Source organism: Podarcis vaucheri, assembly GCF_965113315.1.
Source record: "Podarcis vaucheri genome assembly, chromosome: 6".
Taxonomy (NCBI): domain Eukaryota; kingdom Metazoa; phylum Chordata; class Lepidosauria; order Squamata; family Lacertidae; genus Podarcis; species Podarcis vaucheri.
The window spans coordinates 93,879,551-93,902,154 of record NC_138764.1 but is presented as its reverse complement, the minus strand read 5'-3'; the positions used below and the strand labels follow the sequence as shown (position 1 = coordinate 93,902,154).

Genomic DNA, 22,604 nt, shown 5'->3' with positions numbered 1-22,604 from the left:
GGTGTTCCCCATCATACACAATTTCATGTACATGCACGGTACCTGGGAACATAACCCCCATGTAAATGGGGAGTCGCCTGTACCAGAATGGATTGCATTTAAAAGCAAAGGAGGGTGCAGTCGGGGGAAGATACTCTTAGGAATACTGAGGAAAGCATACTTACAAGAAATTCATCTCTAATAAAATACTTGGCCCTTGTAACTCTAGGATCCTCACCAGGTTCCGGTATTGCTGCTCAATTTAAAAAAAACAACAAGAAGATTATCTTAAAATAGGAATTCATATAAATATCTTGGCTTGGATCCAAAGAAGTGAAAGGAAGCAATAGCTTAGCGCTAGTGGAATGCTTCTCGAGAGTGCACAACCACAATCTCGCAGGGGTTGCGTTATAGCACGAGAAACACCGTGAATAAGGAAGTTATAGGATGTAGCATATAGACTCTAGTGGGCCGTAAAAGGGAATTGAAAGTACCATTGCGCAAATCTTGGTCAGGGGTCTGCAAAAATGGAAGAACTTTTGTAAACAGCTTTTCGCAAGCAGAAGAGGATTTCGGATAATGAAAGGGCATCTTTGGATCCAAGCTCTTATAATTTATGCGCTGTCATCTAAAACAGTCTCTCCCCCCCCCTCCACCCCTGGCTCCCAAATGCTTTTGGACTACGACTCCCAACCATGTTTGCTGAGGCTAATGGGAGTTGAAGTCCAAGACATTTGTAGGGCCCCAGGTTGAGAAAGGCTGATCTAAAATCTATTGGGTTGAATGCAACTAAGTTACTGCGCAGAACAGAATGGAGTAGGAGGCGGGCGGGGGGGGGGGGGAGAGGAACTTCTGTTGCACAAGTAGAAGTCATTTCATTTGCAAAATGACTTGGCTAGATGCAACCCACTATCTGGAAACTCTTCAATATAAGGTATCATTGGCATTGTTTTAACCAGATAAAGCATTCACCTTGTTTGAACTGCAACCGGCCTGATTGGAGGCGAAAGGCAGTTGTATCAAAGAAACAAAACGACATTTAATAATCGTGTACAGTTGTGCATCAAACAGGAGACAAATCTTGCATAATCTGACACTTTACAAAAAATTAATAGATTGAAAATAGCAAGCACGTGTCGTCTACCACTTAAGACTTACAGAGCAGAATTCATCACTAATGCAGAACTTACTTCCTTCTCCTGACCCTCATTCCCCGGTCTAAGATAACTGAATGCTAGAGAGTCTATTTTGCTATTAGGGCTGTGCAGAATGTCGGGTTTCTTACCATCATCTGGTGTAGTGTAGCGATCGAATTCTGGAAAGTAGTCTTCAATCTTAGATTTCCCTGCCAAAACCTTCTCTGCTAGCAAATCCTGCTTGTTCAGGAAAAGAATTACTGAAATGGTCCGTAGCCACCTACAGAAAATGAAAGCCAATGTACTGTTAAAAGCTGCGGCCAAAATAAACGAAATAAAGCAGTATAAACCATGGCAACAGCATCTGTGCATTATCTGGAAACTATAGGCGGTGAACATTTTAGGCGCGTCCAACTGACACATGATCACTGTCACGGGGGTCCTTTTGTACCCGGAAGAAAGAAAAATGAGGGAAGTACTGGGGGGGGCACTCTTATATGCATGCCACTGACGCATGCGGGGGCCAGAAACAGAACCCCTGTGCAAAATGCTCCCCACCTGTATTCCCAAAAGTTTTCCTGCTTGCCTCAAATACTTCTCTCTCACACTCTTTTTAGTCAATTTTTATTGAGTTAAAATGGATACATCCATACAGTATTTGCCATTACAAGCTTACAACATAAGAAAGAAAGAAAGAAAGAAAGAAAGAAAGAAAAGAAAAGAAAAATGCAAGATAAGGACAAGTGTATAAAAATCAAGGGGAAAAAAGGAGAGAAAAAACATACATAATTATGGAATTCCTCAACATTAAGTATTTTGTTAATGAAATGATTATTCACACAATTAGATATAAAAAGTGCTGCAAATATTTAAGAAGACTTCCAAGTATTCTCATTGTGCTTTATCTGTTACCGCATAGTTACCTGTTTCTTGTGATTTTTCATTATACCTCAGTTACCTTTTATGAATTTCAAGGATCAGTAATTCTGCCAGGAGATTTCTGTTTACACCATAATTTTTCAAGTATTCTTTATATATTCTCCATTCCTTATAAACTCTCTGTTTTGTCTGACCTTGTAACTCTTCCTGTCATCTTTGCTAGCTGCAGGTATTCTACCATTAGATTCTGCCAATCCACTATACAGTGGTGCCCTGCAAGACGAATGCCTCGCAAGACGAAAAACCCGCTAGACGAAAGGGTTTTCCGTTTTTCAATGCGCTTCGCAAGACGAATTTCCCTATGGGCTTGCTTCGCAAAACGAACAAGTCTTGCGAGTCTTGCGATTTTTTCCCCTCCCCCCCTTTTCTAAGCCGCGAAGCCGCTAATAGCCTTTTAGCCGCTAAGCCTTTAATAGCCGCTAAGCCTTTAATAGCCGCTAAACCGCTAATAGCGCTAATCCGGTTGCTTCACAAGACGAAAAAACCGCTAGACGAAGAGACTCGCGGAACGGATTAATTTCGTCTTGCGAGGCACCACTGTACTGGGTATTGAATGACTCTTCCAGTTTCTTGCCACTAATATTCTGACAGCTGTTATCCCATACACGGTCAATGGTGATTTTCCAAGTTCCTTTGGCAGCATGCTTAGGAGGAAAATTTCCAGTCTTTTTAAAAAATTAAGTTTAAGTAGTTTTTTGAGTTCCTCATATATATTATTCCAAAATTCATGGATTTCTATACAGTTGCACCACATACTCTGGTTTCTCTTCAAATTGTATAAATCTTTCGCCTTTTACTCAAATACTCACTAGTATGACCATTTCACTAAATAAATGCATAAACTCCTCTATTTTATATTTACACCATTTTAGCACTCTACACAGTATTTTTGCTGTCACAACTCAATTATAATATAGTGTTGCTAATTAACGACTGATCAGATCGGAAGAGACGGACCTGTTGTTCCAGATACTCTTGAAAAGGTTTAATGCTTCTTGAAGCCGGTTGGTCTGATTGTCCTCTCGTATAACCATATTGTAGCTACTGCTGGCCACCACAAATATGATAGCAGTCACATCTAAAAGAAACAAAAACAAAATAATCCGTAACACCACAAAACCTTTGCAAGCCTTCTCTGTGCTCTAATCTCTTTCTGGTGGAAAGGAATGGTAGAGCATGGGGGAGAATGGAGGAGAGGACAAAATTTAAGATCTTCTAGGCACATGCGGGAGGTCAGAATGTAAACGGAAAAGGGTTGCACGAGGGCAAAAAAGATGGGAAGGACAAAATGTAAACGGAGCTGGAGATAATATCATGTACATTGCCAAGACAAAATATTCACTACGTAGCTTGTATGATGCATTTTCAATCTTACCATTAAAACACTGGATCCATTTTCGGCGTTCATCTCTTTGCCCACCAACATCAAACATGCTAGAAAGGAAAATAAATGTCTGAGTGACCCATTAGAGCTTCTCTTATTTAAACTGAGTGTCTGAGCCAGCGAAGCAGTGTATTTGACACAATCAGTGAAGTGACTTTAGATCCTTCCCTCTCAACTAGGGACCACCAAAACGAGAAGTTAAAATTATGTGGAGCTCTGCAGGCTCTGACAACTTATACAAAGGCCTTAGTAGCATGTTAATCAAAAGGTACTCTTCCAATTATCACTTTTACAAGTTGAAACTTGATTAAATATTTGGTGCATGTTATTGTTGTTGTTGTAGTAGTAAAAATACATGAATCTTTTTGCAATCCAATCTACAGGATTCTATCCAAAACAGTTATCCCACTGTACTTACACAAGATTTTATCTAATTATCACATGATAAATATGTTTGAAAAGCTTAGCTTAATCAAGTCTGAATTGGAGTGCCATGTTTAGTTATACTTACTGGAAGTTTACTTTGTCCACTTGAAACTTGGTTTCAAATATTCCTGATGTCAGAACTCTGCATCTAAGAAGGTCCTTAAAGAAAATGGGGGGGGAAAGGCCAGTTACTAATAAGGAGTCCCCTGCCCTCTCTCCACAATGTGGTGGGCTTGAAAACGAGCCTTAAAGACAGACAGGACAGTATTTTATTGGGGGGAGATCAGAATAAGCAGCACTTATCAAAGGGTTGGTCAGCATTTAGGCTGAGACCCTACCTGCCCGCGGACTGTCTCGCCAGAGTGGTGCATGCTCTAGTTATCTCCCGCTTGGACTACTGCAATGCGCTCTATGTGGAGCTACCTTTGAAGGTGACCCGGAAACTGCAACTAATCCAGAATGTGGCAGCTATACAGGTGACTGGGAGTGGCCGCCAGGACCATATAACACCGGTCCTGAGAGATCTGCATTGGCTCCCATTACGTTTCCGAGAACAATTCAAAGTGTTGGTGCTGACCTTTAAAGCCCTAAATGGCCTCAGTCCTGTATACCTGAAGGAGCGTCTCCACCCCCATTGTTCACTGAGATCCAGCGCCAAGGGCCTTCTTGGTAGTTGTGCCTGCCCTGTGGAACGCCCCCCCCCAATCAGATGTCAAGGAAATAAGCAGCTATCCCATTTTTAAAAGACATCTGAAGGCTGCCCTGTTTAGGGAAGTTTTTAATATTTAATGCTTTATTGTTTTTAACACTCGATGGGAGCCGCCGAGAGTGGCTGGGGAAACTCAGCCAGATGGGTGGGGTATAAATAAGAAATAATAATAATAATAATAATAATAATAATAATAATAATAATAATAATAATAGTGGCATGTGAGTGAGTACAAGGGGATTGGACACAGAAAAATAGTGAGTAAACATAGGCCTATGTGGTCCCGGATCAGCTGCTTCTCCCAGAACATCCCATGCCAGACACTTAGACCTGTGAGATCTGCTAATGGTGGCATATGCCCCTGCGGAATGGAATCCTGCCACTCAAGCAGTTGCTTTTAGTGCTGGGGCACCAGTGCTCTGGAATTCACTTCCTTCACAGCCCCAACACTGTCATATTGTTGAAAACTCCCCCCCCCCCAGTCTTCCCAAATTAGCCTATTTTACTTCTGCAGTTTTCAATTCTTGTTATATTGTCCTTATGATCTGCATTATGTTTTCTATTCTATTTCTATATGCCTTAAAAAAAAAGTGGCTCTGTTATTTAGCTGTACTGGTATTTTGCATTTTTATAGTCTACTGTCGGGCAGAGCTGGGTTTTATTTGACGTTGTAAGGTGCTTTGTAGAGGACGTTCCCGAAACGCAGAGCATAAATGTTTAAACAAATGTGTCAACTTGTTTTCTCACAAGCTGTTTTACTCACCTGGTCAGACGGTGTGTATTCATTTTGCTTGACTATGTCAATCTTGTCTAGAAAACTAGAGAAGAAAAATGATCTGCATTGGTAAAATTGCATAATAGCCGCTGCTAACATTCTTTTATAATCTACTGTTGTTTCCAGGTGTTTCTTGATGTTTCATTAAATATTTTTATTCTTGATTTTTTTTTTCATATTTTGATTTTCTTTATATGTTGGGGAAAGCACACGTTATTCTAAAAGTAAGCTGTTAAAGTAACAGGAAAATGTATTTAGCAGTGTCATCCAGCAGAGGGCCAGAAACACAGCTTCCACATCACCGAGTTGTATTAAAATAGCCATGAGATCGAAGTATAAGCTATAAATAAAGCCAAACTGCAGTATTATCTCACCCCATTGTGGGTCTCCCTCACTTAGCATAGCACACATTTTAGGATATTTCCACATGACATAGAATGATTAAAGTAACCGCACTGATTACTTTTTTTAAAAAGTAAAGAGAAAGAAAAGAAAAAAAGATGGCTGAAAGGTACACATGCAGCCTGAGATACTCCGATTCTTTAAAAAGTCTGAACGGTTTTGGTACGTGTGTTTTACATGTAACAGTCACAACTGAAGACATGCTATTTCCCTAATGATAGAGGACGCTGCTCCAGCACAGAATAAGCTGCGTATGGGGTGATTGAGTTTCTATTGCTACTTTGCATACTGGACTTGAATAATCCCTTATGGGGGGGTCTCCCACCGCGGCGGCAGCCAGGAATGTGCAAAACGCAAGCTTCAATTACTAGTACAAATAGATAAGATGTTTGGGTTTCAACATGGTCAGGTAGCTCCCCTGCAGACAGAAGGCAGAAATCTGGAATACCTTGTAAGTATGATCCGAAATAAAAAGAAGTAAGCAACTTCTTCTTCGTATACACTAACAACCCTTTGAATGGAGCTTAAGCAGGAGGGTGGGATTTATGTGAAATAACGTCAGGTGTAAGGAACCTGTGCCCCCCCCCCCCAGATGCGGTTGGACTCCTATTCCCATGTTATGCATGGGAATAATGATGCATAACGATAATCGTAATGTTATAACTCAAGCATAGAATATTCACATACATGTGCCTTAAAAAACAGCAACAAAGTAAATGGAACTCGGAAGGCAAAAGAAATGAAAAATAAAAATGTACGCGTGGGGAGAAAGATGAAACCACTAAGGTCAAATAGGGCTTTATAGCTTAGGAAAGAAACTGTCTTGGTAGTTGCAATATGGGACTTCTAAAATGAGTAATTCTAGGTGCTTAACCAAAGCAACAAAGTCATACTAAACACACACACACACACGAATATAATTCTTTGTTTTAAGAGGAAATACTCTGTCACAAGATTTGAAATTAGCCCATGAAACTGATAACATCATATTACAGTGAGCAGTACCATTACTCGCTTTTTAAAGGATTTGCAGAGAGAACTAAAGTCTATTGCGTGCTATTAGCTAGGATAGTTAAAATCTCACTCCTTATAATCAGAGGCAGGATTTGTTCAGATGTAATTCTAAACCACGGTTTAGTATTATGCAAGCAAGTCTACTCAAATCTTGGGCTTGTGTCTCCCCCTCCACTTGCCAGGAGGAGGTGACTGAAAACACTCTGCGTCCTGTTTTAAGCAAGTTTTTGGACGATGGTTTGATCCTGACTTTTTTTTAACCAAGCAGTTGAAACTAACAAGGGCTTGGGTGTAATGTCCTAATCATTAGAGGCTAAAATCAAAAGCAGCGAATTTCACTCTCCTCCTTTGGAACTGATCTGAGTGGGAGGAGGGGAGGGGAGGGGAGCCTGGGCTTGAGCATAATTGTGTCCCAAAAGACTCACATGTGTCCATATCAGTAGAAAGAATGCTGGACAGAATCAGCAGATAGGACCACTTGCCTAACCCAATTTAGTAATTCTTGGGCTCCTTATGTAGCCTGTCCTAATGGGTCTCCGTAACAAAAGATTCCTACTTACATGTGGAGATGACATTAAAATAAAGACTTGAAATCAAATTACAATTTACAATGAATTAAGTTAAAATTATGTACCATTTCAGAAGAGGGGGGAAAGGTAGGAGTCAGAACTATACATACTCAAATTCACAGAACAAAACTGCTTTCATCGTATTGTTTTGAGACAATATCACTACATAAAAGATGGAGACGTCACAGAAAACCTGGGCCATACTGCCTTTCTCAGATTCACCTTAAATCTGTTCCTGATCTCTTCTTCCACTACAGCAATGTTGAACAATGAGCTTTAAAAAATCTGACTACAAACCCAAGTGGGGAAATTCTTTTCTTCCTTCACATTCTCCTCATATTAGATGTCAAAAGCAACTTTTAAAACTTGCAATGTCTTCATGTCTCACATGATTAAGCAAAGTATTATATATTACCCTGTATTTGCATACTTGGTTGATAGCATTCATTTTTTAGGGTATTACACTGATATTCTTGACAACTGAATCCTTCTCTGTGCGATGTAGGAACGAAACACGCTGCGGAAATACAAATTATTTCTTCTCATTTAATTGGCCAATGTGTCTAACTATATGTTCCAACTAGCGATGGGTAGGCTTTCTACGACTCACATTAGACTGCCTCAAAATAAGGCAAGCTAATTCTCCCCAAATTAAGCAGCAGCTTGGCTGATTTCTGAACCAATCTGAAACAGTTTCCAGCTAGAGTTAACAGAGGCTTGCACTCCTCAGAGCGTAAACCCCATGCAAATTGGGAGTTGCCTGTGCAACACGTTATGTGTGGGATCTACACTGACTACCAACCTGCTACTGGGCCAAGTTCAAGGTTTTCATACTAACATAAAGGGGCCTATACAGCTTGAGACCAGGCTACTCGAGAGACCACCTTTATCCCTTACATAATCTGTAGTTCACTACATTCTGCAAGCAAGTCTTTCCTTGGAATTCCTAAAATATGAAAAGCTGACTCCGTAGCAACTTGGAGCAGAGCTTTCAGTGTGACAATTCTCTTCTGTGGACCAGTGTCCCTGCTGAGGTACAACAGTCCCCCACTATTTGTAGTTACTGGAAACGACTGAAGACGTTCTGGTTTTAAGAAACTTTTGCAGAAGATTAGGGGGCAGGGGAGAAAAGCTTCTGTGTTTATAAGGATTGTTTTTAAACCTATCTTTGGTCATTTTTAAATTTATGGCTATAAAGCAACTGGAAATGTATATGAAAGCAGACTTATAAATTAACAAAATGTATACATATTACACATTTTATAGACACACACACGGGACACTCTGAATTCAAGCAAGATCCCCAGTGAGTGAGATTCACCGTAAAAGTGCACTAGCAGCAAAAATTAAAACAAATTCTCAAGTGACAGGGGCTTTTGTTGTTTTTTTTTATAAAATTTTTATTGGGTTTTCACATTTTATATAGACAAAAACAAAGACACAAAAGACAAATAAACACATAAACAAAGAAAAAAAAAACCAACAACAACAAAAAACATATATACTTTCCCAAAAATGTTATTTCCTAACCCTGGTCGTTGACTTCCCCCTACCCCCTCCCTTGCATCCCCATTTCCAAATTTATATCAGCAAATTGGCATTTCCCTGTCTTAATATTAGTCCTTTTATAAAAGCAAACAAAATTAATTTTTTCTAAGTTGGACCTCAATTCCCTTCCATCGATTTCCCATTTTGTCTTGAATAATGATCTTTTTAACCAAATCCCATAATCATGAGTGTTGTTAGAACTTGATTTTTCCCTCCCTCCCATCCCCGGTTTGCGTCCCTTCCCAAAGCATGTCCAAAATAACAGTTCTTAGCCCGGGTTCCTCACGTCCGAGGCCCTCCAGTCTCTTTCAGTCCCTCTCCGCCGGTCTTGTTGGTAATCCTTTATGCCAGTCGTCACATCTCGAAAGAGTTCTTTCACCATCAATCCAAAGTCTCTTCCCATATTTGCAAACAGCTGCTGAAGAGTTTCCACAAGGCATGAATCTTGAAGGTAATCAAAGTCAGAGTCTATGTGGAGGCCCCGATTATATTTCTTTATTTTAAATTCCTTAATTTCATAGACTCCCAGGGCCTCCACTTTCGTCTTCTGCATCTTTCGTGGATTTATAGTAGATTTGCTCCAATAGTCTCCTTGTTTATATTCCACAGGCGTCAGCTTCTGCTCAGTATTTTCCCACATCACTTCTTCTCTTTCTTGTTTTGTCTTCTCCTCTTCTTTTATTATCATTTCTGGTTCAGCTGTGGATTCTTTCTCATTGAGGTCCTCGTTACATTCAGCAGAACTACTTGTTTCAGAAGTCAAGGTCATCAATTGTTCACTCATAGCCGTAGTCTGCTCTTGTAAGATTCCGACCAAATAGAACATCCTTTCGATTTCTCCCAGTATCTTTCCATCCACAGCCATTGTAATTCCACAGAATTCCCTCTAGAGGGAATCTGGTTACTTAGTATTCTTTTCCCCAACAGTCCTCTGTCTTGTTATTGTTTCTTTATTTCCAACAATTTTAGATCAATTGTAACTCTTTTTAATCCAGAGGTAACTTAGGTAGCAATTTTCCACTATTAACAGTCCGTTTGACAGCTTTGACAGCTGTCAAACTCTGCACTTCTTAAACCAGCTCCAAAGCAGGACGCTCCCGGGCCCGGGAGGGGGGGTTGTTTACAACAGAACACAAAACATCCAACACTCCTCTCTCCTGCTCAAAATTTCCAAATCTTGGAAGTTACTGTCTTTTTTAAAACTCACCCTTTACAGGGTAGGCACTCCAGCTTAGTTCTTTTTTCGTTGCTCTGGATCGTCTGCAAGGTGGGGGGTGCGGACTTCCTTTTAGCACATCCCCCGATCGTCTCAAATTCAGTGGATAAATTTCTTAAAAGCCAAGTCCAAATTACTCACGGGTTGTTTTTTCAGCCGAATTTCAAGGAAGGAAGTCAGCGCTCTCCGGTCATGGCTCGCGGCTTCGCTCAGCAGAGGTAGCGATGGACTCTCAGTGCCGCGCCACCCCCTGTATCCCCTCCGCAGCCTTTAAAAAGGCTCTTCGCGAATCAGGGGGGGCGCTTGAGGCACCCGCCGAGTCTTCAGTCCGCAGGCATTCCGCGCCTGCGGTTTTAAGGGTCCCCGTGTCGCCGGCACGGCAAAGACCCGTCCCCTGCTGAGCCGATTCCCTCCGGAGCTCGGAGGGAATCCGCCATTCCCAGATCGCGTCAACCCCGGAAGTCTCAAGTGACAGGGGCTTTTGAGATGGCTGGGTTAGGTTATTATTTTTATAAAGTGTGGAGGTACACCAACAAATGACAACATGCTGTGCTAAATGCATGGTAATTATTATGGACTCCAAACTGTAGAGTTTAAATCATGATGTCAATGTATATTTCAGGAGGAGGGTATGGGCACCGGAAGTCATGCTAATTTAGGAATGCAATCCGTGTTGGCCTCAGGTTTTCCACACAATATTAAAAGTTTCATTTTTACAATAAATGCCCAGAAACGTCGTTCTTATTTCTCTACTCAATGCCATTGGTTTTGGATATGCTGACACGGTTAGAAAACGAAAAAAGAGATTTCCAAATACTGAAGCAGAAAAACACACACACACCACGCAACTGTCTTGCTGTTGTTTATGCAGACTATTTTTAGGCCTGTGATTTCCTTGAAAAACACCAGTGACACAGGAGAGGCAGCACTTTACAGGAGATGGACTCCAATGGCTCCATGCACGGTGGGTAGAAGAAGTCTGAATGCTATAAAAAATTCATTCTGCCCAAAATATAACAACCACCATTCAAAAACAGAACTCATTCAGACAGAGGAAAGCCCGACATTGTGTGATGGTTGCTAGACAAGCTCACATCCTCTCCAAATGCGGTATTTATGCTTGGGGGGGGGGAGAAGAAGAGGGGCACATATTAAGCTAAGCTCCAAGAGCCCTAAGCTCTGTACAATGGCTGGATAGGTGTCCCAAAGGCCAAAGGAAGGGCTAACTATACTTTTTAGGGTTTTCAAAAAAGCAGCAAGCTCTCTGAGAAACTTTCTGGATATGCCACACAGAATGCTCAAATGAAAATCTCAGATGAAACAAACTTCTGTTATTAGTACTAGGGATCCCAGAGCACTCTAAAATGGTCTTGGATTGACACAGAATAGTAAACCACAATTTTTAAGAAAAGCTGAAAGTGTTGTTTGTCTCAATCCAGCCCAGCTGAATTATTTTCTAGGAATCAAGCACCATGGTTTGCTTTTAACTTATGAACCACAGGCTTGCTTAAGCTATGGTTTTACATTGTGTATGAATTTGACAGTCTTGCTTAACCATGGTTTATCTGGGCACCCTATCTGAGATGCTTGCCAAACTGTAGAGGCGTGAGACATCAGCAGTGGGGAAACAAAGTGCCCCCTCCCTTCATTCTCTTCTTGGAGAAATCTGTATGTTGCTTTAAGACTCCCTGAAGGTGAGGAATAGTGACAAGACAGCCTATTATATTGTGTGATTTAGCTTCATTTAATTTAGGATTCTGTCTTTCCACAGAAAGTAGAGGGAAAGGACAACTTATCACTAGGAACATACTTCTCTGCAGCCAAGACAGCTGACGTGAAACCAGGAGAGGTTTACATCTTGCAAAGCTTTCACAACGGCTGAGAACTAAATCTGCCTTTTACACATTTCTTTTGATACTGTAAGCATTTATTTGGTGCCTGCCTCAATTTAATTCAATGGCATAAGATGGATTGTAGGAACGTGACACTCCTTTGTATTCCCCCCCTATATATACAGTGGAAAAAATTGGGAGGGGTTGCTTCTAAGACAACTATAAATATATTTTTAAATGTCTCAAGAGTGCAAGGGCTAAAATTAAAAGCTAACCCTCTCCCTCAACATTCACCAACTTTTAGATTACAAGCGCTTCTTCTTCTTCTTCGCTTCTTCTTCTTCAGTAACTTTGGCACATGCAGGAGCTCCTGCACACCTGGCAATCACAGTTTGTGTTCATGTTTTGAGCATCTGAATCAGTGACTGAGCACTGCTGCACCAGAAAAAGACAACTATGGAAATATTAACATGCAGCTCCCAAAGCAAAAGATTCATCCATTTACCCAACCGGAAAAGAATCAAAAGGAGTCATTAAAAACACAAATAAATCCAGTACTCCTGCCATTTATTAGCTCTACTTGTTCTGAACGTGTTTGGGAGAGAAAAAAAATCCAAGCCCCTCTCCTTTAAGTATTAATTCACTTTACATGGATTAAAAGAAGAAGAAGGCGGGGGGGGGGGGAGAGGAAGGAAGGAAGGAAGGAAGGAAGGAGGGAAGGAAGGAAAAAGAGTACCAGTAATCTTGCCTTCTGAGAAACAGTCATTTGAATATTTAGTTGGTTTGAACTAACGTGACGTTGACATACATGTATAAATTATCAATCTCAAATCTCAATCTCAAAAGTAAAATACTTTTGCTTTGGGCTAATATGCCAAAATAATAAGAATAAGAATAATCTTAAAACAAGACAATGTTTAAGATTAGGAAGAGAAAGCCAGCTGTACTTGTAGCGACATCATCTATGGGAATATGAATGATCTTTCCTTCTAGACTTCTGACATTTCTGTATCTTTTCTCTATAGCATAATGTTATGCCTGTACAAATTCCAAGTTTATTTTCAAACTGAACATAAAAAAGTACTTTTGGGTTTCCCATTTTCTTTAAGCATAATGAGCATTTGAATTTCTTTTCCAAAGGGACAATTATGTTCCTAAATTCTTCCCTACCAAGGTTCGGGGCAAATCTGCCATTTCCAGTTAAACATGTGGTTGCGTGGTGAGTCCACAAGAGCAGAGAATGGAATTATCATTTTTGGTCTCTTCTTAAACTTCTGGTTTTACCTCCTCACTTTAACAAGATATGCTCACATTTAATTGTCATAAAACATGCATAAGTAAAAATGTTCTTTTTCTTTATGCGAACATCAAAGAATTTACAAATTTAAAACTCACACACTGAAAAGAAAAGTTAGACAAAACTTGCCAACAAAGGACTGTCTGCCTCAATGAAAGGGGGAGGTTATGCCAAAAACAAGATACTTAAAAATGTAAACTGAATTTAGAATAAACAACATTGTGCCCTCCTCTCTCGACAAAATAATCCCATTTAGATTCTAAGAACCAGACAAAATTAATGCGAAAAGCAAGGAACCAAAAGCAACTTTTTTTCTGACACTATTTTAAGCACTGCAATCTATTTTTTCAACCATCTATGTATACAACAGCCCTATGAGGGAGAGGCATGTTTTATATATTCATATTGCTTTGTGTGCATGAAGAAAGAGACTACGTATGCTATGACTGAAAGAATGGTTTGCTTACAAGCTTATCAGTTTATTCCTGAAGTGAGATTTGAACAGAAAACTTCCCAATTCACTGTCTTAGCCACTATACATGTATGTAAACTCTGTTTAAAATATTAGAAAGAATTATAAATTCTCAAAAACAACAACAACCCAAAGCTGCCATTTGTCTGCAGAAATAAAACCACACCTTTCAGCTCAAAATGATAAAAATGATGGATGTTTCATGCTTAAAAGTGCTAACAACTGAAGTGCATATGTTAACTTCGAAAGCAGTTTCGAATAAAAGCACTGTGCTGAAACGTCCATCTCTGAATAAAGTTACATACGTGAAATACATTTTGGAGTTTGTGGGAGGAACAGCAAACGTGGGTGCAACATAAAAACAGCTTTCACAACGGGATCAGCTTTAATTACAGAATAACTTCAGCCACTTGGGAGGTAGAAGAGGACCACTGGTCAAAATTTCAAACAAATAATGAAAAAGCAGTAAACTATGATTCGATATATTTGGTATCGTTTTGTGTTAATCTTTTTTTTTGCAGTTCCTTATATGGTGTGTGAATTCAAAAGAGCATTTAAAAATAATAATAATAATAATACAAAATTAAAACTACAGAATATGAAGACCACAGCTATCTCAGAAAATTATTGTGCTGCACTACACTACTTTCAGAAAGAAAATAAGAACCCTTCCTTGACAAACAAACCAAAACAAAAACCCCAGCATGGCTATGCTTTACTAGCCCTTTCTCAAATACATAATTAAAAACGCAAGCGTGCAAAATGTAGTGGAGGCTGCAAGAATTGTGTTTAGTTACTGTGGGAGAGTAAGCTCTACGCCGTTTGCAAATTGCTGGGGCCCTACAGGACAGACAGACAGACAGACAGACTGGCAGGCAGGCAAGAAGAGAAAAGGAAAGTCTATTTAAAGAAACTGTAGATGTCTTTTTTCTTTTTCTGCCCGTCTAAAGTTAGTCTGGCTTAGAGGATGCACTAACCCTCCCAATCAGTTTTGCATTACAGCACAAGTCCAGAAATAGCTCCCAGCCGCCTTGGCCTCTAGCACGGTTGTCATGACAATGGAACCACAGTTCTATAAATAGATCATCAGCACCAAATCTTGTGAGACACATCTGGAATGGGGCCAGCCTAGCCCCAGCTTGACAAATAAAAATAGGCACAGGCAGTTGGAGAGGCTGGAAAGGTACAATACATCTCTCAACTTGTACACAAAGACAATCAGAGCTGGGCAGGGAAATAACTCTGATTGCTTTTTAATGCAGGATTGGTTTTATGGTAGGGTTATAAAAACACGAAGGCTACATTATTCATACAAAAGCTGCAGTTATGTGTTTACGCTGATTTTTTTCCATTCCCTCCTGCAGTCTGTGGCAAACCATGTCATTTCAAAGCTCTTAACAGTATAATTTCTTGCCTGCCTATGAAGGAGAGAAAGCAAACTCTCTCTCTCTCTCTCACACACACACGGAAAACCAGGTTGTTCTTCAAGTTTTCTTAATATTTTGGACTGGATCCAGTACATTTCGCTGCTTGCAGGACACCAACCTCATTGTTTTAAAAGACGGCAGGGATGTGGGCGAATGGTAACAACCTTCCACACAGCAAGGGCTCCCAAGGAACCATGTTACTGTTTTGTGTTAGCACTTTTAAAAACCCAAACCCGTTAAAAGCGATTTCTGTTCTATTTAGAAAAGAAAAGGCTTCATGTCTTCTTGCCAAATGGCAAGCGATCCATATCTGCGCTTGCTCAGGAATTATAAAATGGGAAACTTGATTTAAATTGACTTTTTGTGCCTACTTGAGATGGTTTAAAACCCAATCCGTTTGAGTGGTGAAACACACAACCTCACAACGAAGCAGACTCTTAAGCCATTTTAAAGACTCTGAAGATACCTTTAAGGACAAAAGACCTCTCAAGGAGGTTTGCAGTGGAAAGGCACATTAAAAACATTAATAAAAAGAAGTTAAACTGAAACTAAGGGCTGTATTCAACTATGTATGTGTATAGAACACTTCTGTGAGTGCAGCAAAACTTCCCCTCCCCTCTCCCCACCAAATATACTCCAGAGGTTTTGGGGAATGCCTAGAACAGCTCTGGAGTTTGCACACATTGAGAGGAGCAGTTCCACTGCACTCATGGAAGTCATTCCACATGCTCAGCAATTTAGTTGGCTACAAATCCTCAACATATGCATTAGAAACACAGTACTCAATGTGGCTGACACAGATCTAGGCCTCTTTAAGCATTAAAATCCAGGTAATGAATGCACAACGGGAGGCAGGTGGCGCGGTGGGTTAAACCACCGAGCCCAGGACTTGCCGATCAGAAGGTCGGCGGTTCGAATCCCTGTGACGGGGTGAGCTCCCGTTGCTCGGTCCCAGCTCCTGCCAACCTAGCAGTTCAAAAGCACGTCAAAGTGCAAGTAGATAAATAGGAACCGCTCCGGCGGGAAGGTAAACGGCATTTCCGCGCGCTGCTCTGGTTCGCCAGAAGCGGCTTAGTCATGCTGGCCACATGACCCGGAAGCTGTCTGCGGACAAACGCCGGCTCCCTCGGCCCATAGAGCGAGATGAGCGCCGCAACCCCAGAGTCGGTCAAGACTGGACCTAATGGTCAGGGGTCCCTTTACCTTTTAATGAATGCACAATTCCACCCCTTTTGCCACAATTTGTACTGAGTTGCACAAGGTGGAAGACAATGAAAATGGTGATGGAGAGTGGCAGAACTAGTGCTCTTCTCCCCACTGTCCTCTTACATGTTTACTTTCTCGTATTTATGTCCGAAGAAGGGTACTACAGATGGCAAACATTTACCGTGGCGCAACATGCACAAGCCCGCCCTGTTATGCCCTGTACTCTTCCAGGTTCAAAATGGCCTGCGTGTCAACAGACTGGCAGAAAATGGTCACCAGCTGTATGACTCCTTTAACAATGAAACATCATCCAGAAAGAAGCTGGGCCTTCTGTGTGTTTATATGCACAACAGCCCAGGTAACCATTAATGAAAAGTAATATAATGGATATATAATCTTTAACATAAGTATTACCTTATTTTGCTTCTGCTTATCATACAAGCAGGTGGTGCTGTGGTCTAAACCACAGAGCCTAGGGCTTGCTGATCAGAAGGTCGGTGGTTCGAATCCCCACAACGGGGTGAGCTCCCATTGTCTGGTCCCAGCTCCTGCTCACCTAGCGGCTCGAAAGCACATCAAAGTGCAAGTAGATAAATAGGTACTGCTCCGGCGGGAAGATAAACTGCGTTTCCGTGCGTTGCTCTGGTTTGCCAGAAGCGGCTTAGTCATGCTGGCCACATGACCCGGAAGCTGTCTGCGGACAAACGCCGGCTCCCTCGGCCAGTAAAGCAAGATGAGCACGCAACCCGAGAGTCGTCCGTGACTGGACCTAATGGTCAGGGGTACCTTTACCTTATCATACAAGCAGACTTAAAAGTTAAAAGCTTGATTCATATAATTAGCCAATGAATTGTCTGTTTTGAAGAAAGTGATCAGTCAATTTATATGACATCAGTTGAAAGGGTAGAAAATGCAGTGAGATTATGCTGGCAAGTAAGCTTGCCTATGTTCATGGTTGTCCAAGCTGGTTTTAGTACGGATGTGAAAATTTTATGCCTATTGAAATTGCAATGATAAATCTTTCTGAGTTCTTCTATATAAGCTCCTTGCCATTTCTGTTATGACTTTGATTGAAAAATGGCATAACTTGCAAATGGCACTGATTCAGGTTGTGATCAACGGGAACAGTTACAATTAGGCTGCTCTTTTAGCTATTGCTGTGAAGTACTGAGCAACCCAGAATATAAAGCTTAAGAATACTTGCTGAAAACACAGTTGGGAATGTAGATGGAATGAAACTAATGCAACTGTAATAAGCATCTGAACAAGAATAAAAACTGCCCAAAAGGAACTAATACAGGCATTCAATGCAAACTGCACCATCAGCCCACAGGATTCCTTTAGGTCCCTACATGGATAGTTTCATTTTGAAAAATTGTAGAGTAAGCTTCCTACAGAGTCAAATCTATATGCAGGCCTTCATCCCTACCCCACCCCCCGCCGTGCAAAACAACCACATACAATTTTGTCTGCTTGCAATCTGAACAATGTATATTTCAGAAAGTAGCTGCTTGCATATAAATACCCTGGAAAATTTTACACTGCAACATACTGGTTACATTCAGAATTTCCATTCGTTTGTGTTGAAGCGAGGCTTACATGCCCCTGTGCCAAGGGTTTAAGGACGAAAAACCAATGCCAAGCAATATTTAGAAAAAGAACTATACAGTTATAGCAAGCATTTTAGAGAATTTCCTCCTGCAAACAAAAGCTGTTCACTGGCTTTGCATGTGGAAAAATGCAAAAGCAGGAGAAAATGCTGTACATCCACAATTTTATGTATGTTCTGGCAGCTGGTAGTAACCATTTAGAATAGACCAAAATGGTCCTCTGAAGGTCTTATACGCTAGCTGTAAGAGGACTTCAGAAGCATTTATGCCTCAACTAAAACTGGCTTTTCTGAACTTCCAGGCTACTCTCTCTCCCTCTCCTTCTCCCCCTTTGCATCAAATAGCAATGAGCATGACTCTGTCATACATTTCAGAATTGCAACTTTGAAACATCACATTTCTTGCAGCTTGTGTGTGCGCTAATACAACCAGCAGCCTTCCTCCATCCAAAAGGTCTGCTCACTTAACCAGAAAGTTGTTTAACAGATGTAAGCTCACAGCATACAGGCATGAGGCAAACCATATGAATCTGATTACCGGGCATTTTTGGATTCTGGGAAGACTCCTATCAGGGGCATCAGCTCCTGGGGGCCAAGCGCTTTTGCCCCCCTCCTATGTTTTTGGGGTATCCCGCCCCCCAAGTCCAAAAAGTGCAGAGGCCAAATTTGACAGGTGGGCAGGGCTGTCCTCCTTGAGGATACATGCTGAATGGTATTGCATGCTGCTGAGAGATAAAGGTAAATCAATGGGGCTGCACTCCTCCCCCCCCCGGCCAATCTCTCTCCAGATAAAGGTAATCAATCAGGGTGACCAAGGCTGATTCAGTCCAGGAATGTCTGCAGTTAGACTGCCACTACTGCCTCCCCCAAAAAAAGAGGCGCCGCTTGTTCAATGTTTAAGCAAAGGTTGGATGGCCAATCCCTTCCAACTCTACAATTCTATGATTCTGTTACGAGCAGAGACTGCAGTGTTTTAAAGAGATATTTGGTAACACAGATGGGACAATCCATCTTGGCTTGCATTTTACACAAAAACCTTTCTTATCTTCTTTTTCAGACTTCTGTGCTTTTTAAAAATATTCCACGGAATTTTTTACTTGAGATGCAGAGAAAGGCAAATGAACGTCTTGTGCAACAGGGCTTTACTGCTTCCCACTTCCTGCTGCAACCCAACTGTGTTCACAAAAAGCTACCCCTGAAAGTGGGTACATCTGAGAAATCAGGACTTCTGTACCAATATGCAGCATGCTTCCTAACGCAGGGATAAGGAGATCGTATCTTTGCTATGCTTGGCAAGTGTTCTCACCATCAAAAGATGAAAACAAAGCATTAATCTTGAAACTGTAGAGTTCTGCAGTTTCAGGTGATGTCTTAAGGAAAACCAGCATGGTGTTCTCCACACACTTAACTGGGCATCAGAGTAGTTAACTTCAGCATAATTAGCAATCTCTTAAATGAGGCCAAATAGCAGAGCGTGTGCAAACCACCAAAGTAATTGAAAAGGTGAAATGGACTCTAGTTGCTACAGTAACATACAAAGAACAGTTAGAGATGCTAGCCTATTTTTAGCTCTTTCTTTTTGCCAAGAAAACGGAAGCCTGATGAAAAATAGTTTTAGTGACAGATGCAATATTTTGCACATTAAATGACTAAATATAGTATCTCTCAAGTCACATTCAAAAATGGGAAATATAGTTAATGCAATTCAGAGGACTGCATATGAGGGTACGCAGTAGACACTGTACTGGGAAAGCAACCAATGGCTATTATCATAAAGTTGGCTGCAAGCCATTTCTATCTTCTATCCGTAAGAAATTTATTTTGCTGCGCCATCCTATGGCCATTCTGACCAGCTCTGTTGTCAATTTTCTGTTGTGAATGATATTCTTTGGTTAAATGATGAACGTGCTGACAAATAAATAAGAAATATCTAGGGAGTGCTGGAAAATTGTGTATTTTATTTTCCATGAAAAGAATACCACTGGCCCACAGGCAATCCTCTCTAAAAACTAAAATAGTCATATTACTACTGTACACAATCTTTCCTGACACCAAAACTGACATAATTCTTAAAATTCTAATATTTAAGGCCAATTCAGATTGTTTTTGTATTAACTGATAATATAAGGTTGTATGGACTGGTTAACATAATTACAATCTGAAAATTCTGTACATGCACAGTGAGCATTGAAGCATATAGTTGTAATTAAGATGTGCAATGATATGACTCGCCCCACACTTTCCAAAGTGTAAAAAACTGCAGAAACAGAGTGCATCAGTATTATGTGTGTGCGCATACTGCTTATATGTTACATTCTGCGTATGGTACAGATCTGCTGCCCTGAAACACATTCAGAATTTCCAAACAGTACTTTTGTGTATTGGTCAGTTGTCAGCAAATCAATTATTTGCTGAAGTCATATACAACTGTATGCTAATATATAAAATAAAAAGAAACATTATTTGAAGGCGTTTGGCAAACCCATGAAAGGAATGCAATTAGGCCCACACCACACTAAGCAAAGTAGGGCATATAAAAAGTTAACCGCGCTGCTAAAGTTAATGCTCAGATCCCATGGCCATGTGCTTTTTTCTTTTTAGTAACATGCAAAGATGTACATTAATAAAATTATGAACTAGAGCATCCCATTAAATAACTAGATACAATAAAGGCCCCATTCACTGCAGAACTGGCAAGAGGAACACAAACTATATTTCCACAGGGCTGGGCAGCACTCAGCTTCTGAGACTCCTTTGTGCAATCAGCAGACAGTTAGAATGCTGAGAATTTAATAAACTCCTTTTTAAAAAAAAGTCTTGGAAATGCAGATATATATAGTAGACTTCCAATTTTCATGGCTGATGAATTGTTTGAACATGAAATGGCGAATATTTCTAATGCTACTCTCGGTGCACAATAGAAGCTAATTAGTATAGCTAACCGACATTCGTCGATTTATTTTTACCATGACATTGCTACCCAGTAGCAAGCAAGAATCCTAGCAGATCTTAAGCCTGTTTTTTTCCCCCATTTTTTTCTGGGTGTCATCTCCAAAAGAAGCTGACTTGCTTGGTGTCTGGTTCTAGCAAGCTAAACAGAAACTGCATTCCATACCGACTTCAACAGTTCTGCAAACATGTAATGTCAGCATTTGTAATACATGGAGCAGTATGGTCAATTAACTCCAGTTGTCAGGAATTCATGCACATATGGTTTATATAGCAATTGTTTTCATTTCAGAAAACAACCCGTTTCATATAGGAGTTTTAATGCATGCTGCAATGCTCGCAGTCCAAGATGATGGAGGATGCCTTTGATATGCCCTCCTACATGACCCAGAGATGCATCTACTTCAGTTCCCCCTGCCCACCTCACCCCTACCAACTATAGCAGCCTTGCTTTTTAAAAAAAGCACTTTGCTGGCTTGTTGCTTTGCGCCTTCTCATTTACACAAGGACTTTCAAGGCAGGGGACCCTTTGCAGAGGATAAAATAACTTCAATGAGCAAGAGAAACAGAATCTATTCAGCGACAAGCACCTTCTAGATGCACATTCCAGGAAATAAAGCACTCAATGCTCACAGCTGCTTCTTGTACCCTATTTCAGGGACTTGAGCATAACCCATAAATGTGCGACTTGCTCTTCCCCACCCTCACCCCGCCACATGCAGCTTATTCTTTGTAATGTATCTAAATAGAATTTTACACACCTGTTTTATACTCCAGTGACCCCCCCCCTTAACAAAAACTTCCCACATCACATCACCTTTTGATAATTTAGTTATCCATTTTAAAAGATGGTTTAAAATGTCGTATTTCTAGCTGACTGGTAAGCACTTTGCACAAGTCTGCAACAACACTGCTTAGCAAACTGGCCCCCATGCCAGCTGTTCTAAGGCAGTGCTGTTAGAGAAGCCTTTCCCAGCCTTGGGTTCCCAGATGTTGTTGGACTACCACTCCCATCATCCTGGACTGCTGGCTATGGATGATGGGAGTTGTAGTCCAACAGCACCTGGGATCCCAAGGTTGGGAAAGGCTGTGTTGGAGGAATGTACTCATGAGCCAAAACCAGCATGGCCAATTGTCAGGGATGATGTGAGTTGTAGTACAAAACTTCTGGAGGGCACTCGTTTGGGGAAGGCGGATGATGTACCTTGTACACAGAACTTAACTATTTGAACTAAGCAATACTTCTGGCCCTTCAATGGCAAACCCTCATGGCATAACAGGGACATGAGATAATTCACAACCCATGCACATCTAACTTGTGCACATTCAGCTTTATGTGCTTGGCATTTAAAAAATAAATAAATAGAAAGAGTGCGGGCATTCGGGAAAAAAGACTTTGGCAACCCACTGAACCCAGGGTGTTTATTATTATACACGATTTTGGCTTTAGGTGCTGTCCCCAGAATGTAACCTGGGGAAGTTGAGAGTCGCTTGTACAAAATATTATGTAACTGCTCAAAAACTAAACAAAGACATAATATGTTTAGTAGGTTCTAGAAGAGATACAGTGATATGAATAAGCAATGACATCTCATCGTTGTGGGTACCAAGATGGTTTGGTTGTTGCTTACTTGTATAGTCGTATCTACTGATACTCAACTTAGTGGCACAGCGTCTATCAGATGGGGGAGTGTAAAATGGACCATCCACAGCCA

At 40.8% G+C, this 22,604-nt stretch overlaps 1 protein-coding gene across 6 annotated transcripts in view; it reads right to left on the bottom strand.

The window, feature by feature from the left end:
* The window catches only part of GNAS (GNAS complex locus), a 182,955-nt gene that overhangs the window by 5,503 nt on the left and 154,848 nt on the right, over window positions 1-22,604 (bottom strand). For 4 of the 6 annotated variants that reach the window (XM_082226294.1, XM_082226296.1, XM_082226299.1 and 1 more), the window contains exons 6-11: window positions 5,337-5,391; window positions 3,950-4,023; window positions 3,430-3,488; window positions 3,012-3,132; window positions 1,265-1,395; window positions 165-235 (exon numbers count right to left, since the gene is read on the bottom strand). In XM_082226294.1, coding sequence (XP_082082420.1) covers window positions 165-235; window positions 1,265-1,395; window positions 3,012-3,132; window positions 3,430-3,488; window positions 3,950-4,023; window positions 5,337-5,391 — 511 coding nt within the window. The remainder of the gene's footprint in view (window positions 1-164; window positions 236-1,264; window positions 1,396-3,011; window positions 3,133-3,429; window positions 3,489-3,949; window positions 4,024-5,336; window positions 5,392-22,604) is intronic. The other 2 variants (XM_082226295.1, XM_082226298.1) reach the window with 1 other exon arrangement.